Genomic DNA, 21,138 nt, shown 5'->3' with positions numbered 1-21,138 from the left:
TCATATTTTAGTTAATCCAACATAAAAAGATAAATCCTTTTTACCTTTTCAAATATGCTAAAAACAAATTCTAAAAAACAATGTCACACTTTTACTATTTCAACTTTGCTAGATACTTAAGTACATTGATAGTGGACAGGTATGAAAAACTTCGGCCTAAAACCTTAGACAATACTTCCTTAAAGAACTTCTCTCCTTCCACAAAAAATAGAAATACCTAAATAGTATTGATGCTTTTTTTTTTTTTTTCCATATCGCCATATCAAATAAATAAAACAAATAAGTGTACAACTTTTGTTTTATTTAATAATAATAATAAATATTTCTCTATTCGAACATAGATAATAAATAGGCATAATGATTACTTATATACCTTATGGCTTAATTCAGATTCTACTCATAATATACGTATTATATTGTTACTCATGTTACACGCAAAACAACAGAATTAGGTCTTTCTCTTACCCATTATTTTTTGTCTTAATTTTTTTCATAATAACTTTCTAAAATTAAAAATTTTCAAATTTTAAACATATATCAAAATGAAATATTTGTTTTTTTCTTTAAGAAAATGAATGAATTGATTCGACATGTTACCTTGACTTGTTAAGAAATATTTTTTGAGTTATCAATCAATAAAATATTTTTATTTTTCAAATTTTCAAAAGGTGCAGATTGATCATAGTTTATCTTGACCTAAAGTACCAGTAATCAATTACGAAATTGAGATAGATTAAAAAATGAATTACAATTTAAGAACTGCCAACTAAACATAAGTATGAAAAATAGGTTATCACTTTGGGATAAATCTTTTTCCCTTTGAATCTGTACCAAGTTGAAGCAAATTTTATGTACTCTAAAAAATTTTGTTGAGGTATCAAAGTAAAAAATAACTAAAATATGCACAAAATCTAATTGATTCATTAAAAGTTTAAATTAAATAATTGTAAATTAACGCATAGATAATCATTTGGGTACTAAACATTTTACCCATATCGATATACGTACCTATATGTATTCTAATATCTAAAACATTTATCTCTGCATGTCTGAGTCCAAGTTTGTGTCTGATGTAAAATTATTGGTCATAGATACGGATACTAAGTATTGGAATGAGTCTGAATTTAAGTATTACTCGCTTGTTGGAGGTCTAACCAGAAAGCCCAAGGCATACAAACTGTCACTTATCTAGCTTGGTGAAATTAGCCCATTTTTGTAAACGAAAACAAGCGCACACCTTGATTTTGATGGAGTTGATAACAGGAGGAATGGTTATTCATGTGGGCTGTTGTAAGTTCTTGCCAATTCGCCCCCTTCAGATGAAACAGGTCTCCAATTGCGGCAATATCAGGGTCCATTTACTTTTGTAGGTGGAGTAACAGGTTCATAGGAACCGGTCAAAATAAAATGATTGGATAAGATAATTTAATGAGTTATAAACAATGTCTACTATAATGGATAATTTGAGTTTTTAAAAATCTGTTAAGTGATTGTTATTTACATTGTATGATAAATTCTGGAATAAAAATATGAATTTTCTAATGATGTATGTTTTTAAATTAATAGACTTAAATTATTATAGACAAAAGATTAATATTATTATTAGTGCATTTCACATATAGACGTGGCAAAGTTCCAAGATCCCAAGGACATGTATAAATACATGCAACTACTATATATATTCTTATATATATAGATAGATAGATTGTATCATCTCTCGCTGCCCAATTACATTCACTGCACCTAATATTCACTCTCCACCTCCCTCCCTCCCTCGCTCTCTCTCCATCTGTGTGTGTGTCTTTGTGTGTAGAGACGACTTATATATAATGATAATATATATGTAACAGAAAAAGTCGACCAATGAGTATGGGAGGAAAGAGGAAGGAAAAGAAGAGTTGAGGAACAAGGACGACGTGGAGGAAGAAAATATGGTGGTGGCACAAAGGTCGGTGGAGGAAGAAGGTACGGTGGCGACGCAAAGGGAGAGATGAAGAAAAATTTGGTTCCATACTATTGCAAGAAATTCTATCTGGCAAACACAGGGTTATTATGGACTTTTAACCCAGCTTTCCAGCCACATGGGCTGGATTTGTGAATCTCACCCCCTGCTGGTCTGATTTAAAATCCAGCCTAGTTGAGGTGATCCCGAGCTTCTTGGATATAGGCTGGGCCGAAATCAAGAAATGAAAATGAGGTATAAGCGTGGATTTCTAGCCCAATCCACCCGTGTACCAAAATGTAAACAGACCCTCAGGGTGCTGCAGAATTGCCGCTTGTGCATACTTAGAGGACAGCCAGGATTGGGACTTGTATCATGTACATTGTGAGTGAAAATGAAACTTGACTTCATGAAGCAAAACCTCCACCTCATTCTCCGATTTTAGTAGTTTTCTTTAATAATAGAATGTGCTTCAGGATCCTAATGGTTCGTGAAAAGCAGGGTGGTGACCTTATCTGCCAGTTTGGATTTCATGATAGCGACATCTTTTCCTTTGGACATGTATGTGAAGCTCAAGTGATATTGTGCAACATCCCTGTATTGATTACTAGCAAACAGCAAAAAAAGGTCAAACAACTGGTGAAATAAATATGACATTCAAACACTAGAGCATGAACTAGTCCTTGCAAATACTCTCTTTGTTTGTGGTTCTGCAAAGAATGAAAAACTATAGAAGTCTCTATTGTCTGCACATACTAATAACAGTTTGCTTGATGATTAATAAAGAAAAGAGGCAAAACCAACAAACTTTAGGTTGTTGAGGAGCAAGAATGTGGAAAAGGAACAGAAGAGTGCAGTCTGCACCAAAATGCAGATTGAGCAGCTTCTTTCTGAGAGTAAAATGTACAATAAAGGGTAAAAGAATTTCAGTTACCTCATTAATTGGGAACAAAATGCTTGATGACTACTTATGCCATCCAGAGCAAGCAGTTTCTTAGTCCTTACCACTGAGAATGGTGAGCCAAAGAAGATCCTTCTAGCATTGGTTTGACATCCTCCTATTGTCAGGTTACTGGAAGCAGCGTAGAGAGAATTTGGATTTCAGCAACAAGGCGTGTTAGCCATAAGGAAGCAGATGAGCTGCAAAAAATATCAGGGCACATTTGAAGAAATTCCAACAAGACAATTGATATATGTAAGATGTTCCATGTACCGAGCTACATGTAGTAAGGCACTCGAAATAAGATACTCCAGATGCAAGAAATCCACCATTTCAATCCTCTCTCCATTCCAGCAGATGGTAGCTGGATGTGTAAGTCTACAATGACTCCCACATAATCCATTCAACAGAAGTTACCCCGCTCCAGTTCATTTTGCCAGATAGCCCAATCTTTAATCACACAACAAAATGAGCTGAAACACTGGAACTACTCAAATTCCTGAACAACTTAAGACGCTATTCCACAAAATTCTGGCACCCATCCCCACACAGAATCATGATTACTGTAGATTTTAAAAAAAAAATACCTAAAAGTGATAATGAAACACAGAAATTCAATATATTTCATACCAAAGACAAAATAATGCATTCTAAGTGTCTTCTATTGCTTGGTTGAAATTCATCTAGTAGAAGGTTTTATTGCTCAAAGTACATTATGTATACCAACTCTATCTACCAGTCTAGAAATAGACAGATGTAAAGAAAGAGATATTGTTGAATAGAAGAAAATGTTTGCATCATTCTGCACGTACTTTGTGTGTTGGTGGGATGTTTGCTAGAGCATCCAAAATAAAGCAGCACTTCCATGGAAAACTCTCATAGAATTGCAAGGAATGTGAATAATCAATGGCACAATAGAGCTGCCAACAAATTGACATATACTGACTGAGAGGGGTAGAGCTAAGAAAAAGCTACAGTTTCATTCATTAAAAAATCAATGTCAACAACAGAAGAATTTGAGAAAAGACCTGACATATCTCGAAAAATGCCTTAAGCTGTTCCGATCCTAAATGGATTAGCACCACATTCACAAGCACAACTACAGTATGTTTTGAATTTGACTAACCTAATTAACTGCTATTTTCCTGAACATTAGTCATTCAATGTCATTCAAGGAACTACAAATTTACAACTGAGGAAGCTCCTGCTGGTTTTCCATGGACTGCCGTAGTATAAATTCCACCCTCCTCTTCTTGTCATCTTTTTCATCCTCGCGTCCGAACCAAGAGGCCGTTCTCCCACCAGCCTTGTTCCTAATCCTCAAATCCAATGGTTCACCAAACACTTTTTTGCCACTCTTGAACTCCAAATAAACAGAAGTCCTCTTTTTCGGAAGAATTTTCTCCCCATCACTTCCAGATTCAAGCCCATCTCTCATTGCCTCAATTGCGGGAGCAAATGTCTCCAGCAAAGAGACATGCTTTTCTGTGTGCTTCTCAACAGAAAGCTTTGCTGGCAGATTAACAGGTGACACGTCTCTCTCTCCAGCCTGTAAAGGGTTAGCTAAAAATGGGTTCTCCATTTTAACTCCCAATCCATTTCCCCCATCATCTGGTTCAGCAGAGGTTGCAGCCACTGATGACCCATTAGACATCAGACGCTGCTGCAAGCTTAACAAAGATCTTTCGGCCTTTCTATGCTGCCTTGCTAGCTCAATCTTATCTGCCCGAGGATCAGAAACCCGCTCATTCCAAACAGGTGTCCTTACATACGTGTGAGGATCAGGGAATGCAGGCAACCATGCTGGTACGTGCTTCAAACTTGGAGTCTCACCCATTTGCACAAAACTAGGTATCATTTTCCGTTCTCTAATCACAGGAAACCGCGGGACTGGTTGAGCAAAAGGTATCTCCTCAGCCATCTCTACATACTCTTTAATCTCTTTTATAGCACCTGAACTCACTACACAATCAGTATGAATCTGTGAAGCACCCGAAAACCCTTGCGACATCCCAATGTCTTCCAATCCTTGAACAACATCAAACACATTGCACTCTGTTCTACCAGCTAAATTGGCATAAAATTTTGAGGTTTTACCCAGGTCACAGATGTACCTAATCGCAACATCAGCAAGCGAATCTAGAGCAGACTCATTGAATCCCCCAAATCCAATGCTTTCGCATACCTGAGCCACTGCAATTCTTGATATAGCTCGGCCAAAATCACCGGGACCATATCGAATAACTGAAGTACTCGGTACGTCACTCTTGGCCTCCGCTTCACCTCCATCGTTCATGTTCAGATTCCAGAATCATTTAGCGTTCTTAAGACCCCGAAACCCTAGAAATTCTCAACTCACAAAATCCACCACCACCAGCAAAAATTCAGGGAACCATAAAAACTAAAAAGAAGCCGTCTCCCAGAAAAGAAAAGAAAAAAAAAAACCCTAGAAATCCAGCTGAAATAACAGCGAAGCAGGGAAAACAACGACTGTCGATGTATCGCTATACATACGCCCAAACAACGAGCTACTGTATATAAATTGCCAGTGAATTACGAACACTTACAACAGATGCAATTTTCTGTCCGATCTCCGAATTTGACAAACTTGCAACGGTATGATGAGCAAGGAACCGGATTGAATTCAATTGTGATAAAACCCTAGAGAGAAAGGAAAAAATGACCGCTCTAGGGTTTTAACTTTTTGAAGAGGACAGTTTTGGGGGGAAATGAAACTGGGATTTAATGGTGGAGTGATAAAACCCTACTGGGAAACTGAAAATGGAAATATGGATCGACAGAGAGAGAGAGAGAGGTCGAAAAGGAAAGAGAAGTTAGAAAAAGGCCCTGAAAGGGGTATTTATAGGCAGCGTCAGACATGGAGTATGGCTCTATATAAACCTTACACATTGAAAATTACATACATTTCAAATGCTAATTGCTAGGGGGTATTTTAAATCTTGTTTACCTTATACAACCACCACATCCTACCAAATTATTGTAACCAATCAGAATTCAATTATATTATTTTGATGCTTAAGTTAAATTCATCCTAGATAATAAATGCTTAAGGTTTCGAGAAATATTAAGGTAATAAAAATTATACTTTGAGCATGAATTATATGATTTCACGTGAATCACAAGTGTAACAATAAATGAATGTATCACAAGTGTACCCTGCGACCCAGGGGTTCCACACTCGGGCCTTCACCGGTTCAAGAACATATGGGTCGGGTCTGCCGCCTTCTCCGCCCTCACATGCTTCAATCCCTACATGTGGCAAACCTGCAATCAATTCAAGTATATGTACCATTTATGTGTTAACTCTAATCTCTGTTATTGAAGTTTTTGGGTATGATCTCGGTGTGTTGTGTACTGAATGGCTTTATACCCTTGGAAGAGTTGGATTTCGTTCAGTGTTTGGGAATTGAAGCCATGGAATTGGAATTGCACGTGTTTTCATTCAATGTCCGAATAGGGTTTTGCTCAATTCCAATAATGTTTCCAATACCCAAACACGTCGCTAGTGTGCTCCACTTAGACTTCCTATGATGTCTCTGGTTAAGAAGCCTCATGTTGGCTGGATATTTTTGTACTGGAATTTGTTCATGTTGAATATTGGGAACGGACGTCTCTGTGTTGCATCCTTAAATATCGGGGGATTTTTTTCACTGCCCTGCAGAAGTGCATTTGCGAATTGACTTTAATATGACGGCTGATCTTGATCAGACTGAGATCTATGTTGATTTGTTAAGTCATGAAGGACATTGATAGTGGACAGGTGTCAGAGAGATACAAACAGTTAAATGAATTTCACATGAACGCAGGGGAATCCCAAGATCTGGCAAGAAATGTCCTGATGGAGGTCATTGCTTGTGATTTGTAAAAATAATTGCTCAGGGAGAAGTATCAGTAAGTCTGGTGATTGTGATTGCTGCAATGGAACCTTTTTCCTCCTGGTTGGTGGGAGAACTCTTAGTTCCGAGCCCGTTCTGTCTTGGCAGGGAAATGGAAACAGACCCTCTTTGTTGGTTGAGGATCATTGTGTTGCCTTATGTGTTCACAAATCTTTCTATATTTTTTACCTTCTTTTTTAATTGGCAATGCACATGTTGATACTTATGCAGTTGGCATGACAAAGCAATGCTATTTGAGCAATATCACCGGGAGAAGAAACAGCCTTACAAATTTAAGGTACTCCTAATGAGCTGAGTTTCAAATTCTTACACAACAGCAGCATTCACACATACATGCAGGTGCTGTATAATTTATGAAAAAATGGTAGTGTGTTATATGATTTTGTTTCTTACATTTGATTTTAATTTTTGGCAGTGGAATCAGATGGACAAAGATGTACGAGACTCGTACTACTTCAACAGCCCTGTTTACTTCCCCTAATCTTCTTTCTCCAGTAGCTTGGTTTCTTCTGAATCTCAACTTCTCAGAAAATTAGGCCTTTAAATTCTGTCATCCCCTTTCCCTCAATAGGAAACTAAGAAATTAAGATATTTGTTACTTCTTGAAATTTTTAGCTGCGGTTCGTACCGACTATCAGGACTGTGAGTTGTGTGCATGAAACAAGTAAGCCAAGTCAAGGTGCATCTGGTTTTTTGCTGTAGGCCTGAAAAAGATTAACCCACATTGAGGGGCATGACCATTATTACTGTTGCTGCTCTCTTGGCCCATCTAACTATTGGTTTTCTTCTCTTGTTTCTTTGTTAGGCTGTGTCTCATGTTGATGTTTGCATACTCCTTTCTTTGTTTATATAAGGATAATTACATTCAGCCTACCCGTCTATTTATACAAATACACATACATTCGTAGAAACGTGAATATCATTTATATAATTCTTTCATGTTTTTTTAAAAATTGACATACGCTTCACTTTTTGATTGATAGGTGTGATTTTTTAATTATACAAAAGATATAAATGATTTGTGTAAATGAATTGCAGAGATCAAGTGGTGTGGTGGGAGGAGCAAAGCCTCTGGCCCAACCTGTATCGGGCTAACCTGTTAGGTTACTTATTCAAATGCTCAGTGTTAAATGGCTTTTATTTTGAATTTTCTTTAGTATGATAAATGAAATTATGAACTTCGAAATTTTAAAGTTATAGATTCAAGTACAATATATTCTTTTACACTTTAATGAATATTATTACATTCTGCTTAATAAATAAATAATGATCACGTTAAGAGATTACGGAACATTCAATATGATCAGCACTACTTCATTTAAAATACAGAAAAGCCAGACAATTAGTTGAGTTTACTGAGGTTCGTTTCAGTCCACGTGTGCGGAGCCTATGCTGCTATGCTATGCACCCATTTCAACTTCCATTGCGGACGACAATAAATTCCTCTCCCGGGACTAGCAATAATCGACTCCGATGATCTTCTCATCTTATCCAACATAAAACCTCCAATTCAAGATTCTTCACTTTGTCGTCAGTACCGAATGGCGTTTCTTCTGCAGTTACATCCTCCATCTCTTAATCTCCGACACAATCCTCTCCTCCTCACAAATCCCATGAAAGCATCGCTGTCCCAAAAGACACCGCAATCGCGGAATTCACTGCAGTTTCCGCAATGGGTTTCTTCTGTTCGGTCCAAGTCTTTGAATTTCTTGCTGTCTGGCTCTCTTGCTCTTGCTCTCTCCCTCACTGGTCAGTTACCTTCTTCATTCCGCGCCTCTCCAACTCCGTGTAGTAATTCTTGACTATACCAAAGAAAATTACGTGCTGTTGATGTTTTTTATGCGATTTTTGGACAAATCTGCATCATGTGTTTGCGCCGGTTCCATTTAATTCTCATTGCTTTCACATGTATGATACCTTACTTCTATGGTTAATTCTGTGTAATTGGGTATTTTTTTGTTGATTTTTTTACTTAAATCCCAAGGAAGATTCTCATTTTTGTGACAAACATGCATATATTTCTATGCCCTGGGACTTTGTAGGAGTAGGATTTGCTGAGGGAAAGATTGGGGTGAACAAGCCAGAATTGCTACCTAAAGAGTTTACTACCGTAATTGATGTTGCTGGGTTCCTGTCAGATGGCCAGGTGGGGCTCTTTCTTGATTGTTCCATTTCAATTTCTGAGAAATTTGGGTGCTGGTAACATGCATTTTGAAAATGAATTCTTTAATTCTTACTGATTGTACTAAACTCGAAATTCCTTGCATTTTTTAGGTAGAGGCTCTGGTTTTCAGGTTATACGAGACTATCAAGTCTTACATTCTGTCAAATAATGTAGTATTGTGCAGGTAAAGATGCATTCAGGATTGTATCATAACGCTTCAATCTGGATCTGCAGGAAAAGAGAATTGCGCAGGAGATTGATGCCCTCGAAAAGGATACAGGATATAAACTAAGAGTTTTGGCTCAGAATTATCCTGATACGCCTGGTACAGCTGCTGAAGTCTGTTCAGCTTTCTGACTTATCTCTTTTATGTTAAATATGTAACGAGAGATTGCGTTTTCGGTTTTTCTGTAGGGCTAGCAATCAAGGATTTCTGGAAAGTGGATGATAACACAATTGTATTCGTTGCTGATCCCACATTTGGTATTGGTCCATAAATGGAGTTCTCTTCTTACACTAGCTAGATAATGGGTTCACGTGTTAAACATGACGCTGTGTATAACCAGGAAATATACTGAACTTCAATGTTGGGGCTTCAGTGGATTTAGACATACCACGTAGCTTCTGGAGCCGATTAGCAGGGAAATATGGGAACATATTTTACTGGAAAGAGAAGGTTAAACTTATTGGTCGCTTTAGTATTGTGTCAAATGATGTTCTTTCGTTTATGATAATTTTACTGATATGATCATTATATTAAGCAGGGAGAGGACGCGTCTATTGAAGCTGCTGTTATGGCCATATCATCCTGCTTAAGAGAACCAGCGGGTGCAAATAATTGCTCAGAGGTAAGATAAAAGCTGCAGCACTGAGACTCTGTTTCTCTGAAACTACTACTGCTGTTTCTTAGCACAATCCTTTGAGGAATCATCATCTTTCCTCCTTGGATTGATGTCAGAACCAAGATTTTGTCCGATAATAGAGAGACGTGATATTAAGGCTTTATTGTGATCGGTGAAGTTATTACATTTATGTATAACATGATGAGGAATTAATATTAACTAAATATAGTTCCTGTCATCCTTTTCAATGGTACTAGCTATTGGCTTCTGCATTTTGGTCTTTTTCTTTCAGAATAATAGGATGGCCTTCTGAAAACTGGTTGCAGCTTACTCTATTTCAAGAACGTCTATAAAGTTGTCTTCTTTGTTTATTTCTCCAATATAATCCTTGCGTCTAATGCAGCACTTTCAATTCCATCAAATTAACATTCATGCTTCCCCCCACCTGATGCATTCCTCGGCTGGTATTTGATTATCAGGCCTAACAGTGTGATGGAAATGAATTCTATCTCTATTCATGCACGTGCTTTGGCCTCAAACAAATGAGCAATATATATCCATCTCTGGGTTGTCTTGTGTAAATTGAATTAATTGACGTGGAGAAATGTATCAATTGTACATTCTGTCTTGTTTTACATGGAACTTTCTAGTTTATGAACAGATAAAAGCAACTTTTCATGAACAATCATAATTGTGCCTAAGCTGCAGCTAACTCTGCTCCTGCTAGTCTAAGAACCCACCCTGATCCTGTATTGTAGTATCCTTTGTAACTCATTGGAAGGAACAGAAGATCAAGCTCTGAAAGAATACCTTAAGCTCAAACTCTTATATAAATATTTGTACCGCACAAAGCATATTGGATCAAACTCCACATAATCTCCAAAACTATATGCAACAGCAAAAAGCCAACAGATCTTGGAGGAACTGATTATTATTGAGATTCCAAAACCCCAGAAATGCATTATTGATATTTATAACACCGTATCGACTACTGAAAATAGTGGCTATAAACTACACATACAAATATATTTGATCACCCTTGCCGGTTTGTAACATGATAAGGACACAGAGCAAACAAGAAAGACAACCCATGCATCCTCATAAGGTGATCAAGAGAAAACTATATAGGAAAGGCAATGAATACTATAGCAGGAGTGCTTCAGCTCATACTTTAACCAGATACAAGGATCATTTAGTCAAACAGTTGGCTTACGCTCAAACGACGTCCCGGGATCATCAGTAGAGGGGAAGACTTGAAGACCAGTGACCATGGCGTCAGGCGGGCCTCTCCTGCACCGCTGCTCCATTTCTTGGACCTTCTCTGGGCTCCCTGAAAATAATGCCTCCACAGAGCCATCCCTGCGGTTTCGGACCCAACCCTTCAAGCCCAGTTCCTTAGCGTTTTCGATCGTCCAGTTCCTATAGAACACCCCCTGCACCCTTCCCTTTATCACCATCCTCACCTGTTTAAGACACATGGAAATTGGTATCTCTAATTGCACAAGGGAATCAACGGGTTCAGCATGCAGCAGAAAGAAAGTAGGATTGCAGAAATGCAAATTATATGTCAGAAATCATAGAACGTTATGCATAAAAAACTTGGACTTTGTTCAGTAAATTGCTGCTAGACAAACATGGCGATGAAACATACACGCAAAAACATGGAAATTAACCACAGATTTTCTCTCGAAAAGTCAAACATTTCTTACACTGAAGAAATGATAGATAACTGTAACAATCACTGCTAAAAGAAAGCACAGACAAGAAAGAAGCGCTCACAGTTTTAGCTTCGGAGGAGGTGGGGTTAACGGCATCCTGGGAGGCGCTCAACGAGGACATAGAATAGAGTAGAGGGTGTAGACGACGTCGGAGCAGAGGAGGAAGAGGAGGAGGATGAAGACGAAAACAATGGCGAAGCGGTAGAGAATGAGAAAAAAGAGGGCGATGATGAGGCAGTAGAAGAAGAGGAAACTGGGTGAATCGTCTACAGCGGAAACCACCATTGTTCGGCCATAGCAGCTGCTTGCGAAAACTGTGGAATTTCAAGATTGAGATCGCCATTTCGTTGCAGTCAATTTTGAGTTTGGATTTGATAGAATATTGGAAAAGACAAGTGTGTGGATCGTTCTTGCTCTTGGTGGATCCAAGAATCTTGGGCGGCCCAAAGATATTCTTCACAGGTTAATTACCACCAGAAATCCAATACAAAAAGGGAAGAAGAAAAAGATAAAGTAGGAACATTGAATCTATTTTTATTATTATTATTTTTTAAAATTTTATTTAGGTTTTCATAAATATAAAAAGCAGAATATTGCAGTTTGGGTTTTCAAACATAAGTCATTTATATGTTTTTAGTTCTCAAATAATTTGACATTGTAGTTTTACTTCTCAAACTGTTACTTCTTTAGCATTTTTGGTCCATTCTGTTAGAGAATCGTTTAAATTATTTTTTTTAACACCCATTTCTCTTCATGTTTCAAGAGAGAAGTCACAAAAAAAAATGAGTTTAAACAACAAATTTTCTCTATAGTATTTTTGCCAATTCATTTTCTTGAAAACAAATATATTGTACTACCACATTATTAAAATGTTGGTATAGCTGACTTTACGGAATTTTCAGGTCAAATTGATCGAAAAAGACTAAAATTTAACACATTTTTAAAGTTGTGAGACCAAATTACAAATTTTCATTTAAACATAATCAAACTTGCCAATTCCTTAGAACTAAAATTATTATATTTTTCCCTTCTCTTTGTTAAATTTTAAATTATTATATTGCTCCAGAAGTAGCCCAAAACGCCGCAGTGCACAGCCCAAAGTTTCTAGTAGTGCTAAAATTAGATAAAAGCAGGTGATAAGAGGTATTAGGGCCCTAATGGTAAAAGTCCCTGGGTTTAATGGGCTTTTCTTGACCCAATCGTAATTGGTCTTCAATAATAGGAATTATTGGGCCTGTCCAAGAAATCAATCCTTAATATATTGAAAATTGTAGTAGAAATTATTGGTGGTTTGACTTTAAAGACATACAGGTTTCATAATATACTGATTCATATATTATTAAATATTTATATTAAAAGTTTAATTCAATATGTTAATAATTCAAATCAACGGATACATTCAAATGATATAAAAAAAAATAAAAAAGAATTACTATAACAATATACATTCGTGAAACTCGAGGTTAAAATATTTTTTGTTGCCAAGTAAAGACATAGTTCTGGTAGGCATGTACACAGTCGTTTGAGCTTATCCGAATGGAGGCCAAAGTCAAAAAAGGTGTAAGAATCTTCACCAACAAGCACTCGTGTGTGGGTATGGGTGTGTGTGTGTGTGTGTCGCATGTTTCATGCTCCGACCTTCAAACAATCGAACTCATAACAATATTTCTTTATGTGTAAAGATTTGTTCAGAAAAGAGGGCGTGCAGTTCAAACATTATATTTTTCTAGTACTGAAACCGCATTTTTCTTGCAGTTTTATGCCGACATGAGGGCCTGTTCTATCTTGACTTTGATTTTGTTTTAACTTACATCTCATCACATTCAACTAATTCAAACACTAAAATATCACTGGCTGTTCATCAATAATATTACAAGTGTATTTCATATTGATATAATTTATTTTATGATACTTTATGATTTATCATTTGAACTATATCCATTGTTACATTTTATCATTTAATTTTTTTTTAACTTATCATCTCAACGTTGTGAAATTGTATTTTGCCGTATATGAGTTTTTTCTAGATGCTTTTCTGTTAGAAAAACATCACATGCAGATCATATGTGATGTTTAAGGGCAATGTGGTGATGCTTTCTTAGCATGTGCACTACAGGTGATGTTTTTTTCGAATAAAAAAATAATCAGAAAAGAGTCGTATATGGTAAAATGCAAATATCACAAAGTTGAGAAAGTGAGTTAAACAAAACAAAAAAAAAAATAAATAATTAAGTATGGAAACAGATATAGTTCAGATGATAAATTATAATTTATCATTTATTTTAATTTGACCAAATCCTACACAAAATCGAAATGAAAATTTCTTTGTATTTTATATATATATGTTTTAGAACGGGCACAACGTATATTTTAATGGGTGCAAAATTTCTATTGTAAGAGTTAGAGGATAATATAATTGGAAAAGGCAAAATTATCCATGATCATTTCAATAATTAATCATATATACTATTATTAGTCATGCTTTATCTTAAATATAATTATCAAAATGATGTGATATATTGATTTATCAGATGAAAATTATTTTTGGAAGTTACTTTTGATATTACATGAACGATAATTATTATTTTTTGAATCAATTAAATATCATTTTTTCTTAAATGTTGGGCAACATTAACATATACACGTTCTCATTTTCTAGTGTGTATATTACATATAAATTAACATATTTAATAAAAATAATGTAAAATTATTAAAAAAAATTCATTGAATATTTTTATTTGTTTACAGATCAGAAGTGATAGAGGAGAAACGTAAATTTAAATCTAAGATTTCTCATTTTAAAAAATAAATAAAGAGACGATGAAAATTCACTTGATTTATCACTATATATATAAAGAATAAAGTCTACTTTTCCTTATATATATTTATAATAATATAAAGAATAAAGCCTACTTTTTCTTATAATTGATGGCATACATAGCGACACCAAAATCTAAAATATTATTTATATTCTTAAATATAATTATTATTTATTAATTTTAAATGATCCACATTATGTTCTAACCGTTAATATGCTATTATATTTGTTATCTATTTATACTCGTGTTAATAACTCGATTCGCTTTTTTGTTATACATATATATAATAGGTTAATTTCACTTAAACTCTCTTTAAAATATAAAATTATATTTTTTTAAAAAAAATAAAATCACACTAATACCCCTCTAAAACTTCACTATTTACAACCCACCTTTTTTCGTTAGAATTTAGATAGAAAATACTGATTTTAGCAGAAAATAAATATTATATATAGCAAAATATATATTTTTTTACTAACGTTAATATTTTTCGTCAAAACTCTAATTAAAAAAAAATCATGTATAAATACTGTAGCTTCAAAAAATATATAAATATAATCTTAAAAAAGTTTTTTAAAAAATATAATTTAATATTTTAAAAAAGAATTTACGTGTAATTAAGCTCATAATATTTGAATAATGATGGTTGGCGCAAGGATCAAAATCTCCATAATAGTTTTGCAAACCATCTTTAATTAGCAAGTGAGAGAGCGAGAGAGAGACGTGGATTATGACGTGGCGTCCGAATTCAAACTCCAACGTAGAGCCAACAAGGAATGACGTTGGCTGGCCCCACCAATCACTTCCTGTCCCCACCCAATAATTTTTTTTTTTTGTTGTTTTTCATTTTTGTACTTTATTAATTATTCCACCAGCTTCCATAATCCCTAACCCATTTCATACCCTCATCACTAAAAATATAAATTATTTTTAAAAAATATTTGTGCTTTAAACTTAATAATATATTTACGATAAATTAGCATATCTTTAAATATAAAAGAAAAGAAAATTAACAATGAAAAGCCATTTGGATGGTGCTATGTGCATGTATGTATGTATGTATGTATGTTTGATGATGATGTATGAATAAGGTGTGGGGAAGTCATAGAGTTATAGTCAGAGCTGAGTCAGAGACACTAGAAGGCCACTTTTGTTGTCTGTATGTGGGGGAAGGTGGTTTTATGATGATGATGATGATGATGATGGTGATGTAAGCCATTCCCACATCTAATTTTATTTCATTATCCCAATCTCTCATGACCATGGCTGCTAAAATTAGGTTATCCCAAAACCTTGATTGCATCTCTCATCTATTTTATTATACCTTTGCTTCTCCTTCATCACTCTATCCTCATCAATTATCTAATTCCTTTTTTATTTTTATACTTTCTTTTTAATAATTCATTATAATTATATTATAAATTTTATTCATCAGTAATTAATATACATAAATTATCAATATCAAATATATATAATTAATCAATAATTCGTATTACAGTAGACTGCCAACTACTATTATAATAAATCAATATTCACATATTTATGGGACTCAAACCTGCAATCTTCTAATCATAAGACCTCAATTTCACCAATAAAGTTAGATTTTCTGACCATTTTTATTAGAGATTACATATATAATAGCTCATTCCTTTTTTTTGGAACAAGATTAAGAGGGTATTTGGGTGACCTTATAAGCTTCTTAAAATAATTAATTTAAAAAATACCATAAATAATGTCTTTTAAACTTAGAAGATATTATAAAGTGTTTGATTATTTAACTTTTTTCAAATGAACTTAATAAGTTAGGTCAATTTTCTTTAGTTAATTATAAATTTATGATTAATAATATATTATAAGTTCTATAATTTATTTTATCCAAATATTTTTAAAATAAAATCTAACATCTTATAAAAATGTATAAATTTATAAGATTTATTAAATGAATAAAATCAAACCAACCACCTTCCAAATGAGGTCATTTAAGTTGGACAGGGCTAGTATTTATTAGTCATTTAATTAATAGTTGTGGATGTTGTGGGGTCCTACCATCATTTGAATTAATGACTTTATCACAAGTTACATAATACAAATTAAAGTTTTTATTATAAAATAATATTGTATTTTATATTTCAATTTAATATATAAATATCATGTACATAAGATATTTTTTGAATATATGGATGATATGAATCACATACTGATTATGTCTGTATATAATTAAATATAAAATATAACACCATTTTACAGTGAAGTATATGATCGACACAAATAAAGTGATTTTATTTATGTATTTATTGTTAAAAAAAAAATAGGTATTTCATAAAAGTAGTGCTTATTAGGTAAAGTAGAAGGCTCCATTTTATTTTTATTTTTTGCAAAAAACATAAGAATTAAAACAGGCTTTGAGTAAATACCTACTATTGTTTAGACTCTGAAAGTATTATCATAGAAGTCATTAACTATTGATAATTTTTCATAGATTAAATTAAAAATATCCGTCATTATTTACAAAATGATCAATACCCTTCTGATCTTAACGTTCGTCGAATAATTATCCCAATCCATTGGTCTTATGTTTCAGTTTATTTTTACGGTGAATTGACCAAAATTCGCTTGTGGAGTATTAATTATAATTTTACGTATTGAGTTTTTTATGGACTAATCGGATATTTTTTTTTATAATTTTTAATTTTTTTTTATCCATTTTGTTGAATTTCTTAATAATTTTTTTAATTTTAAAAAATACCGCAAGAGCAAAGTTGATATTCTAAACCTCCATCGAAAGATTATAATTTCATTAAATAATAGGAGGATATTTATAATTTTTTATAACGAGAGGATATTTTTAATTATACAAAAGAAAAAAAAGACTTTAAACAAGGACATAATTTGTGATATCTAGAAAGCTCTAATTAAGAGATATATACCAACTTTCCAAAAATTCAATTAAGCCATCATTTAAGCACCAAGTTAATTATTATTAGCAATAATGAAAGGTAAGAACTCATTATATCAAAGTGGGACATTAGAATTTTGTAATCCAATGATAATCACTCATTATTAATTATCTTTTATAAATAATTTAAAGTAACATCACATAATTAAGCACAAGAAAAAGTAATTTAAGTATATAATAACATAAAATATCCGGAATAAAATTACAATTTTTCTTTTTAATTTCACTTTATATGATGTACATTTTATTTTATTATATATATTCTGATCCTACAACACCCTGCATTAGTGGACTTCTTTGCTTTAATCTTAGATGAAAAAACAATTATGGAAATCGTCGTTTACGTGTAATTAGACCTAAAATCGTTATCATAACAAAAAGGCATTTGTCGCATTTGTCACTTTGCACTTTTATTTAGTCCAGATGTATGTTTCTAGTTGTATTTACACTTATTAATGGACTGCCAATTGATGTGGGAAAATAAAATTAAATTTATCAGAATGAGTCTGAAAAATATATGACAAAGGGTACGTGGGAGACACAAACAAGAAATCACAATCAGATTCAACTTAAATGTGTATCTCATATAAAAAAAATATATATGGTGTATCTTGTAATATTATACAAAATTATATTTATATATTTATATTTACTATGATTAGCGTTTATACGTGCTAAGGGAATGTTTGCAAGCGCTTCAAAAAAATATTTTTCAGCTCCTACTAAAAAAAGAATACTTTTGAAATGTTTGAAGTGCCAATTTCTGGTTTTTGAAACGAGTACGAAATGCGCTTTTTGATAATGCGTTTTCTAGCTGCTTTGCTGTTTTTGTAAATAAATTCAACTTTGTTGTTTACTATTTTACCTTTATTATAATAATTTTAATTCAACTTTATTGTTTTTAATTTTTTTTAAAAATATATATTTAAAGTTGATACTGAAAATTTTAAATTATTTGGATAATTTAACGATGATCGAATTTACACTTTCACATATTTAATATTTTAAAAATTTTATATTTTATTTGCTATATCATCTAATTATATTCCTTGGTTCACATGATATTATTATTTGATCAATTAATACAATAGTATCTTTTGCAATCATGCAAGTTTAATTGTTGCGTATGTAATCAACATTTTTATTATTTAGTGAGAGTATTATAAAATTAAACACATAATTTTAATATTTTAAAAACTAAATATGAAATATACTAATAGAAATAAAATTTATTACTTTTTATGAAAAAAATCATTGTTCTTGACAAAAATAAGTCAAATAATGAGCAAAAAATTGTATCTTTTTAACATATAGGGGTAAAATGGTATTTAATTAATTAAGTTTATTTTAGAAGTGATTTTTCTCCAAGCACTATCCAATTATTTTTTATTTGTTTTTTTTTTAACAAACACTACCAGCTTTTATTTCTGATACAACTTTCAACTCTTTTATACAAAAATCACTTTTATAAAAGCAGAAGTTTTTGCAAACACTGCCTAAATTTGCTTTAACGATTTAAAGAACGAGAGTTCTGTGTGCTTAGATTTGTTATAATTATAAATATATCTCGTTGTTTGAAAATTTATAAATAATTTCTATACGGTGGGGTGGAAATTACCATTTATCTTGTTATTTTTTTAATAAAAATATTTAAAAAATATAAAAAAGATGAGATGGATAAAATAAATAATCCATATAACTTATTATATAGTCCATAACAATATTTTAGAAAATTCTAAAAAAATAATATAAAATTATTATTCATAATTTAAAAGAGCATTTCAGAGGCTAATGAATGAACTTGTTGTTCGATGTACGTGAAAATCAAAGTGTATATATGATTTTTTAAATAATAATGAGATAATTTATATTTATGGCAAACTCCATGAGAGGTGACTGTAATTTATTCTAAATTTTCGTATAAAACAATTACCGAAACAATTTTCAAGATTAATTGAAAGATACGTGGTTGGTTGTTGTCGCTTTATAGATGAATAATGTGGGATTTTGGGTTAATTATAATATTAAAACAAATTGGATTTCGATTTTATATTATTGTGATATATTATTTTTTTTTGCATATGGGGATGAATTCGATTAATTTTTATTTATATTTTATTAAAGCGTTAGAATAATTGGAGTGACTGTTCAGTCCCAATCAAATCAACACTCTATCTAGTTTATCACTTATGTACTGCAACTGCTAATTGCTTGAATCAATTATTAAAGCAACTACAGATATGAGACAAAGGTGCATGTCACTGCATGAGACGGAAAACCACGCAATTGCTTGCACGATTTGTCCCCAAACACGACTTTTCATGCCTCACAAAACTTCATCTTACCATTTTTCCCCCCTCCATTGCAATCATATTATGATTTCAACTGCTGATAATTATAATAATTAACAGTCTAATTATTAATATTAAATGTTATATATGATTTCTGAAGGGGGCGTTAAGTAAGATTTTTAGTAAACGACAAACGAAAATTTAAATTAACTAATTATTGCAATAAAAATTCAATGACGAAATGAAAAATAAATAAATAACACTTAGGTGTAGAAATTATTAATTAACTTGCTGGATATTTATTATTATTAATATGTATATAGCCTTTTATTGTGGTGAAAAGTCAGGAATTTAAACAATAATCTTTAAGGGAAATCTAGGGTTTCATGGCATGCAGCTGTTGGACGTTCTTAAAGGTTATTTCTTCATGGGAGAAGACAACGTCGAGATTTGTAAATTATAGTACAAAATTTCAGTTTGTTGTAGAAACGATCAACTCACTACTTGACTTAAATCGTACACTATGGGAGATCAGCTTTCCGAGCCCAGAGAAGTCACTAAAACCCTATTTTGCAACATTTCGGATGTTCTATTATAAATTAGTATATTACTTACATTTGTTATTAATTGTACTTCACACACGTCACACGTATAAAAAAACTTTTGTTACATATAAATAACGATCTATATTTCATACCCATAATTTGTTTATGTAAACTGCAATATATATAAAAAATAAAACATTATTTCTAATAAAAAAAATTCAAACTTTGACGAATATTTATGATTGTGCAGTATCAATTAGTGATTGATTTTGTAAGTGGGACCAAAACATTAGTTATATTTAAAAATTATGATAAATGTTCGATCATAATTAAAACCATTCCAATGTTGATTATTTATGATCAAAACGTAAATTTTCACATTAATTTAGTTTGATCCTAATATATATATTTGATGTGGGAATGTTTTTACCACAGGCCTTGGGAGACTTTCCAGATGTTACACTGATTTCATGTTGGAACATTTCTCATTCAAGGCTTCTGTAGAAGACCTTCTCGAGACTCTTTATTAAGGTCTTGCAAAAGTCCTCAAAGTCTGCCTCAAAATCACAAATCCATTATTACAGGCCTTATATGTTGCTATCAACCTCAATATATACGGATGACTGTAGCCTTTAGACCATCAATTCCATCAAGGGTGTATGTAAAAATCGTATAATTAGACCAATAATTATAAACATGTTTTTCTCCCAGTCAGTTATAATTTTTGCTACCTATACTATTTTATTCTCTCTTTGTGAATCTGTTCCAGTCACTGACTTGAGTGTCGGAAAGCCTATGTTGAAAACTCTCCAGATTACATTGTTCTTGGAGAATACCTTTATGTGGAGTAGCATCACATAAACCCCTCACTAAAATTTTCCTAAATGTACACTATTATCTTTTGGAACAACGATTTTATTAATTTGTCATGATTTTTAAATCGTAATAATTTATAATATAGAGAGTAATAATTTGTTTTGTAGTGCTTGACAGTTGACATCCAT

At 32.7% G+C, this 21,138-nt stretch overlaps 3 protein-coding genes across 4 annotated transcripts; 1 reads left to right on the top strand and 2 right to left on the bottom strand.

Annotated features, from left to right (window-relative positions):
• Positions 1 to 2,607: 2,607 nt before the first annotated feature.
• Positions 2,608 to 5,726, bottom strand: TAF8 (TBP-associated factor 8). 2 transcript variants are annotated; one of them, XM_020694091.2, is made up of 3 exons: positions 3,911 to 5,726; positions 3,695 to 3,802; positions 2,608 to 3,082 (listed from the first exon to the last, which is right to left on the bottom strand). In XM_020694091.2, exon 1 carries the CDS (start codon positions 5,176 to 5,178, stop codon positions 4,069 to 4,071), a length of 1,110 nt encoding a protein of 369 aa, XP_020549750.2. In that variant the 5' UTR covers positions 5,179 to 5,726; the 3' UTR covers positions 2,608 to 3,082; positions 3,695 to 3,802; positions 3,911 to 4,068. The 2 variants fall into 2 exon arrangements, with proteins under 2 accessions (XP_020549750.2, XP_088736339.1); XM_088880213.1 differs by lacking the exon at positions 3,695 to 3,802.
• A 2,418-nt stretch (positions 5,727 to 8,144) lies between these two features.
• Positions 8,145 to 10,210, top strand: LOC105161364 (thylakoid lumen 15.0 kDa protein). The gene is made up of 6 exons (XM_011079022.3): positions 8,145 to 8,548; positions 8,842 to 8,945; positions 9,198 to 9,288; positions 9,378 to 9,446; positions 9,530 to 9,639; positions 9,728 to 10,210. Exons 1-6 carry the CDS (start codon positions 8,341 to 8,343, stop codon positions 9,818 to 9,820), a joined length of 675 nt encoding a protein of 224 aa, XP_011077324.1. The 5' UTR covers positions 8,145 to 8,340; the 3' UTR covers positions 9,821 to 10,210.
• Positions 10,211 to 10,720: 510 nt separating this feature from the next.
• On the bottom strand, positions 10,721 to 11,911 carry LOC105161363 (acylphosphatase family). The gene is made up of 2 exons (XM_011079021.3): positions 11,585 to 11,911; positions 10,721 to 11,268 (listed from the first exon to the last, which is right to left on the bottom strand). Exons 1-2 carry the CDS (start codon positions 11,864 to 11,866, stop codon positions 11,002 to 11,004), a joined length of 549 nt encoding a protein of 182 aa, XP_011077323.1. The 5' UTR covers positions 11,867 to 11,911; the 3' UTR covers positions 10,721 to 11,001.
• Positions 11,912 to 21,138: the final 9,227 nt, after the last annotated feature.

This window comes from Sesamum indicum, linkage group LG5 (assembly GCF_026168435.1).
Source record: "Sesamum indicum cultivar Baizhima isolate 11 linkage group LG5, ASM2616843v1, whole genome shotgun sequence".
NCBI lineage: Eukaryota > Viridiplantae > Streptophyta > Magnoliopsida > Lamiales > Pedaliaceae > Sesamum > Sesamum indicum.
The sequence above is the reverse complement of the archived record's forward strand: the minus strand, read 5'-3'. Positions and strand labels throughout refer to the sequence as shown.